At 38.7% G+C, this 7,359-nt stretch overlaps 1 protein-coding gene across 1 annotated transcript; it reads right to left on the reverse strand.

Annotated features, from left to right (window-relative positions):
• Window positions 1–7: 7 nt before the first annotated feature.
• exosc5 (exosome component 5) lies at window positions 8–5,211 on the reverse strand. Its single transcript, XM_033631824.2, has 6 exons — window positions 5,062–5,211; window positions 1,617–1,730; window positions 1,068–1,189; window positions 834–974; window positions 514–603; window positions 8–325 (listed from the first exon to the last, which is right to left on the reverse strand). The coding sequence occupies exons 1-6, from the start codon at window positions 5,165–5,167 to the stop codon at window positions 230–232; spliced, it is 669 nt and encodes a 222-aa protein (XP_033487715.1). The 5' UTR covers window positions 5,168–5,211; the 3' UTR covers window positions 8–229.
• Window positions 5,212–7,359: the final 2,148 nt, after the last annotated feature.

Raw genomic sequence — 7,359 nt, forward strand, 5'->3', positions numbered from 1 at the left:
TTTAACATTCATCTTTCCTCTTTTTTTATTTTGCACCCTGAATTGACAGTTCAATCTGGTCTTCTCACAAATGCTCAATTGTAAACCTCACTTCAACCACAGCACAGCTAACTACAACTGAGCTGAAGCAAAGGTGGCCCAAAGTGGTTACTAAATATTTCATTACAACATTGGTGTTTGTACTCATAGCTTTTTCAAAAGACTAAAAAAAGAGAGAGCTGCTTCTTCTTCAGAGGGTTTTGGAGTATCGCCGCCTGACCGAGTCTCTGTAGAACTGAAAGATTTTCTCTGATGCTTTCTGACTGACTGCTATACACTGCTGCAGCTGTAGAAGATGAAACACAAAGATTAAAGACTACAGATAGTCTGAATAAACATCTCATCATCATCAGACCTGAAGCACATCATTGGCAGAGCATGCAGATAATGACAAAACAAATACGGAATTCACATATTAGATATGATCCCAAACCTAAATTTCACAATTGCACATTTGCTCATTCATTTACTGACCTCAAGAACTGAAAAAGATCCTTTGGTTGATGACATAATTACTTTGCGTTCTGTACTGTCAATAGCAAAGGTCATCAAAGCTCGGCTTTCCTGGTAAGATTGGAAAAAGACAAGAACAAATGAACACATTCAGTGAGGACACTGACAGTGCTGACTGTACTGAAAGCACATGCAAATGTGTGAGGGGTGCAGAATGGAGTTTTAGTGTCAAACTCAGTTGCATATCATCAATCCAGAATGTTCACAATTTTATTTTAATTTAAACACTAGCAGCTGTTTGTCAGTGTGCTTTGGGGCAATTTTACACAGCACAGATTTACCTTCTCCTGAGCCGCAGTGGGGTCTATGATGATTTGACCATCTGCGTCGATGGCACATGTCACTCCACAGAACAGGCAACTCATAGGCAGGCCCGCATCCATAAGAGCCATACAGGCAGCATTCAAAATGCAGGACAAGAGCTGAGGAACAGGTAAGGAAGAACACTCAACATGAAACAGCATCTGGGCATCATTTTAATGCACAAAGCAGCAGAGAATTTTCCCAAAGGATACTGAACCATCATCGTGTATCAGCTGAAGAATGAGTGTGAGGGAGGAGCGAGGATGAAGTGACAAAAGCAGAGATGCTTCACAGGTTTCCCGCACACATTGCTCTTGTGACCGCTCCTTTACACCTGGAAAATTAAGAAATGTTGGGATACACACTTAATTCAGACTGGAAAACTGGCTCACTTATTCTACCTTGTGGCGTGTTGTGGTATTGCAGCTTATGCACAGTAGAGGAGGACAAGGTTGTTAAACAAGTCGTTACTAGCCTCCTAAAACCCTTAAATTTCCTCATTCCCCTCTAAAGAAGCTTGTACAAACATGTCTTTCCAAATAATGTGACAATTTTCATGTTTGTTATACAATGCCTAATTTCGACACTGAATTGTAACCAAATGATCCAAAAGTATTTCTGAAACAAAGCTGTACTACAGAATTAAATAATAAATCATCACTGTTACAAGAATATTTAAACTGCTTACATTGCATTAGAACAACAGTGAGGAACTGCATTAGATGCCCAATAAGCAAATTAGAGATGAGATAATCACTTACTTGGCAGTCCCACTTTGGGCTGTATCAACACTTCTAGCGTTGCCCGGTCATAGATTTCTTTACTGATTTTGACCTCTGCTGGTCCGTACACTCCAGCCAACACACTTGTGTCTCCTTTACATGACAACAAAGACAACATAAATTAACTGAAAATGCATTATTGATCCAGGTGGGGAAATTATGTTTTGCACTAAGCACATCTGAAAAACAACAGAAAACAGACAATACCAAATAATAAGAAGTTGTGAAGGGATAAGCATAAAAAGAAAAATTTCACTATTTAGAGCGCTAAAATAGTATTTTGAAAAATACAACACTAATTATCTTCAGATAAAGGCTATCATGTAAAACAAAATCTTCCCTGACAAGTTAAACTAGCAGAAGCTATGTTGCTTCATCAACAGGGATACAGTATGATGAATGATGGCCTGCCACTGAATTAACAAACTATTGGTCCTGTATTTGCAAACAGGGGACTTAAATCTTACTTTAAAAAGAAGTGAACATTGAAAGCCTAGGTTTGATTTCAGTTTGCATTTTTATGTGTTTATGTTTTCACCATGGATGTATGTTTTTTCATGCTTTACACACCCATCAAACAGGAACAAACACCTCAAAGGCTGTTACAAAATGTTCTGTTGCAGATAAGAGTTTCACAATAAATTCCATATATGATGAACTGAAGGCGAACTTTTAGGCTACAGTTGCAATCAAAATTATTCAACCCCCATTGCATATTAGGCTTATTGGCAAAATGTACAATTTTTCAGTTGTTTGCAATAAACAAAGTAGACAAGAACAGTTGAAATAGTTTAATAAAACTAATATTACCATGGTTTTTATCCAAATTCAACACAAAATGCTACTTTTAATCACTACTGCAGTCTCAAAATTATTCAACCCCCTGTCTCATGCACACCTGATGCAACTAATCACAATTATTCAACCCCCTGTTTCAAGCACACCTGGTGCAACTAATCAAGGGCTTCATTAATTCAGGTGTGCTTGAGACAGAACACATAAATACCTGGACTGGCTAGGGTTTTGTTGAGAGTGACGTTTGATTGCATGTTAGAAATATGGCTAAGTCAAAAGAATTGTACAAAAAGTTCAGAGAAGAAATCATTGCCTTGCACAAACAAGGAAAAGGATACAAAACGATAGCAAAAGCTCTGAATGTTCCTAGAGATACAGTTGGAAGCATAGTTTGCAAGTTCAAAGTTAAAGGAACAGTGGCTACACTACCTGGACGTGGCAGAAAGAGTAAACTATCAGCGGCTGCCACCAGATTCCTGAGGAGGCAAGTGGTCAAAAACCCTCGAATGACTGCAAGACACCTGCAGCAAGACTTGGTGGCAGCAGGCACTGAGGTTTCAGTTTGTACAATAAGGCGCATACTAAATACCGAAGGGCTCCATGCCCGGACTCCAAGACGTACACCCCTACTGACCCAAAAGCACAAGAAAAGTCGGCTCCATTATGCTCAAAACCATATAAATAAGCCACAGAAGTTTTGGAATTCTGTTCTGTGGAGTGATGAAACAAAACTGGAACTTTTCGGGCCTATGGAACAGCGGTATGTCTGGAGGAAGAAGAATGAAGCATATGCTGAAAAGAACACCCTGCCTACAGTGAAGCATGGCGGTGGCTCAGTGATGCTCTGGGGCTGCTTTGCTGCCTCTGGCACTGGAAACCTGCAGCGTGTGGAGGGCACGATGGATTCAGTCAAGTATCAGGAAATCTTAGGTAAAAACGTCATGCCGTCTGTGAGGAAGCTGAAGCTTGGGCGTCATTGGACCTTCCAACAGGATAATGATCCCAAGCATACCTCAAAGTCCACCAAGACTTGGTTTCAGAAGAAGAAATGGAAGATTCTAGAGTGGCCGTCACAGTCGCCTGACTTGAAACCCATAGAAAATCTCTGGTGGGATTTGAAGAAGGCGGTTGCAAAACGCACACCCAAGAATATTACTGAACTGGAGGCCATTGCCCATGAGGAATGAGCTAAGATTCCTCAGGAACGCTTTCTGAAGCTGGTGTCTGGCTATGCATCACGTTTGCAGCAGGTCATAACAGCAAAAGGGTGCTCTACTAAGTACTGAAGATGCTTGTCATGAAGAGGTTGAATAATTTTGAGACTGCAGTAGTCATTAAAAGTAGCATTTTGTGTTGAATTTGGATCAAAACCCTTGTAATATTGGTTTCATTGAACTACTTAAACAGTTCTTGTGTAATTTGTTTGTTGCAAACAGCTGAGAAATTATATATTTTGCCAATAAGCCTAATATGCAATGGGGGTTGAATAAATTTGATTGCAACTGTACATAGTTGTACAAGCCCAAACAATTTATGCTTGACATTTCAGTCACAAAGCATGTTACATTTTGTACCTAAGTGATGAACCACATTAACTCTCTCCTGCAGCACCAAATATGTGATTTTACAAATAGATGTCTGGTTGTACTTTACACAACTTAACATATATCTTTTTAAAGTCACATTTCTAAGATTCTGTTACATGAAGTAAGACCGCAGAGTACTGACAAAAATTGTGTACTTATTTCGATAAGTTATGTTTCCTGCAATAGAGTATAACCTACAGACATACATGATATATTAAAACCTATCAGAAATTTAAGCTAACAAAATATAATCAAAAGGGTTGCTGTTGCTTATTGTTTATACATTATCAGTTTATCTTAATTCTAAACATTGGATATTTGTGAGTAACTTAGAATAATGAAGGATGAGCAGAGGCTAAATGTAAATAAGTACATTAACTTAAGTACAGTTTTCAGTTCTGAGGTACCTGTTCTTTATTGAGTTTTCAGTTTATGCTACTTTACACTTTTACTCAACTACATTTCAAAGGCAAATATTGTAGGTTATACTCCCATACATGTATTTGATAAACTCAGTTACTTTATAAATATTATAAATACAAAATATAAATCAACTAATTAATTTGTACAGGTTATGCTATCCAGCAATATATGAATTATGAATTAGCTACATTAAAGTGATGAATATATTATTGCATCACTAATTATAATCCAGTAATAGTATGTATGTCTCGAAAAGAGACCATGCTTCATAATGAGTACTTTTTTATTGAGAACTTTCAGCATATTTTGATACTGATACTTTTGTTCTTTTAGTTACTTAAGAGTTTAAATGCAGGACTTTTACTTGTTACTGAATACTCTACACTGTGGCATAAATCTGGCTGAGGCCAAGACAAATTTAGACTCAGTAGGCAGCTACAGGGTTGAATGAAGTGTTGAACTACAGTAAACTACATAATCAAACATACTTGACTGACTTCAGCGTACAAAGCTTTGCCCGATGCTGTTCATCATAAAGTAGGTTAACATATGCCCGAGTCCGGGCTGCTAGCTGCCTCCTACAGCACCGATGGCTCCGAGTAATATTTCTGTGTCGTTACCTTGAATGAAGGACGCTGACCCGTCAGGTCGAGACAGTAAACTCTGTTCACAACCAAACTCTCTCAGAGTAACACTTGGAGATCCGCACACCTCCATCATGCTCATGGCGGTGGACGATCAGTTAGTCGCGGGAGAGTGATGTCATTTGTTTTGCCGTTAGGGGCACTGAATGATGACATATAAAGAAAGCGGTTATGTCTAAATTCCACTAAATTTACCCTTACTGATACCTCATAATAATTATATTATCAGATATTAATACAAGTATTTATTACTGCGTATTAATTAATTTATTAATTATTAATAAATAAATAAAATAATAAATGATAGCTTCTCTTTTTCACCGGAAGTGCCCATCTTATATGCAGTAATTTTAAATAACAGTCTGCTTACTTCGCCTTTAACCACATTTTTTTGTATTAAATAATATGATTCCAAAAATAAATATCAGGGGGCGTTAACAGCAAAGTACAGAGCAAGTAGTAAGAATATTAGATAACAATAATAGGTCAGGTTACGTCTGTATCGATATGCTACCTTTCGGAAGCTCGTAGCCGCTAGCTAGCTCCGTGATTGTTACATCTATATTATTCAGTCTGTATTAATATGTGTAATACTTACAGTGGAACAAAAATATATATGGAAAAGTATTTACCGGAAGTAATTATGTCTGCATTGACGTGGAATTTCATGTGCCGCAGCTCTTGTGACCGCTTCAAACTTCAGCAGATTTGTCATTGACCATATTTATAAAGACTTTGCCTTATTGTGGGAGAATGTGGTATTTTGCTTTTATAGAAGTCAAAGTAAAGAAAATATGTACTTCATTATACATTTATTAATTCTGCTGGCAAAGTTCCACATTCATAAATGTAAATTCAACAGTAAAAAACCTAATTTTATATCTTTTCTCCATGAAGTTGTACATTATATTAATTTGATTTCTGGCTCCAACAACAGAAAGGCAGTTAAAACTGTCAACATATGGTCCTCTTTCTCCTTTTAATAACTTATAAGCCTCCCCTGGCAAAGCTTTATTTGTCCTTATCTGTATTTTATATGTTCGTTCTTTATTACATATATCTATCTCTGTAAGTCACATCTGAACTGTAAACCACTTTTTGCAATAAGGATGACTTAAAAAAAAAAAGCTCTTGTGACCGCTTGTGACCACCAGAGGGCGAACAGGGTACAGTCAAAGAGCATGGATACCAAGAGGCGAAGCTCCGTTGAATTTTTGCCAACAGCCACTAGGGGCGCTAACGCCATTTTGGACTGTTGAGCTTGGACTGTTGCACCCAGACAACATGTAAGATGTCAAGGAGAGAGCAGAAAAAAAGTAAAAGAAAACAGTGTAGTGCAATTAACTGCAACAACTATCGGTGGAACACCCCGCACCTGGCCTTCCACCGTTTTCCGAAGGATCCCGACAGAGGTGTAGGTTTTAAAGTGTTTTAATATCAATTTAATATGCCAGTTTTCGTGGGAAGATACAGTACAGGCCAAAAGTTTGGACACACCTTCTCATTCAATGCGTTTTCTTTATTTTCATGACTATTTACATTGTAGATTCTCACTGAAGGCATCAAAACTATGAATGAACACATGTGGAGTTATGTACTTAACAAAAAAAGGTGAAATAACTGAAAACATGTTTTATATTCTAGTTTCTTCAAAATAGCCACCCTTTGCTCTGATTACTGCTTTGCACACTCTTGGCATTCTCTCCATGAGCTTCAAGAGGTAGTCACCTGAAATGGTTTTCCAACAGTCTTGAAGGAGTTCCCAGAGGTGTTTAGCACTTGTTGGCCCCTTTGCCTTCACTCTGCGGTCCAGCTCACCCCAAACCATCTCGATTGGGTTCAGGTCCGGTGACTGTGGAGGCCAGGTCATCTGCCGCAGCACTCCATCACTCTCCTTCTTGGTCAAATAGCCCTTACACAGCCTGGAGGTGTGTTTGGGGTCATTGTCCTGTTGAAAAATAAATGATCGTCCAACTAAACGCAAACCGGATGGGATGGCATGTCGCTGCAGGATGCTGTGGTAGCCATGCTGGTTCAGTGTGCCTTCAATTTTGAATAAATCCCCAACAGTGTCACCAGCAAAACACCCCCACACCATCACACCTCCTCCTCCATGCTTCACAGTGGGAACCAGGCATGTGGAATCCATCCGTTCACCTTTTCTGCGTCTCACAAAGACACGGCAGTTGGAACCAAAGATCTCAAATTTGGACTCATCAGACCAAAGCACAGATTTCCACTGGTCTAATGTCCATTCCTTGTGTTTCTTGGCCC

The sequence above is a fragment of the Epinephelus lanceolatus genome, chromosome 4 (genome assembly GCF_041903045.1).
Source record: "Epinephelus lanceolatus isolate andai-2023 chromosome 4, ASM4190304v1, whole genome shotgun sequence".
Lineage (NCBI taxonomy): Eukaryota > Metazoa > Chordata > Actinopteri > Perciformes > Serranidae > Epinephelus > Epinephelus lanceolatus.

What these genes read in the sequence shown, in the direction of transcription:
- exosc5 (XM_033631824.2), bottom strand. Translation starts at nt 5,167, where the DNA reads ATGAGCATGATGGAGGTGTGCGGATCTCCAAGTGTTACTCTGAGAGAG. An exon ending in TGATACACGATGATGGTTCA is followed by an intron (nt 975 to 1,067) that starts GTATCCTTTGGG and finishes CCTGTTCCTCAG; the next exon opens with CTCTTGTCCTGCATTTTGAA. An exon ending in GATCTTTTTCAGTTCTTGAG is followed by an intron (nt 326 to 513) that starts GTCAGTAAATGA and finishes CATCTTCTACAG; the next exon opens with CTGCAGCAGTGTATAGCAGT.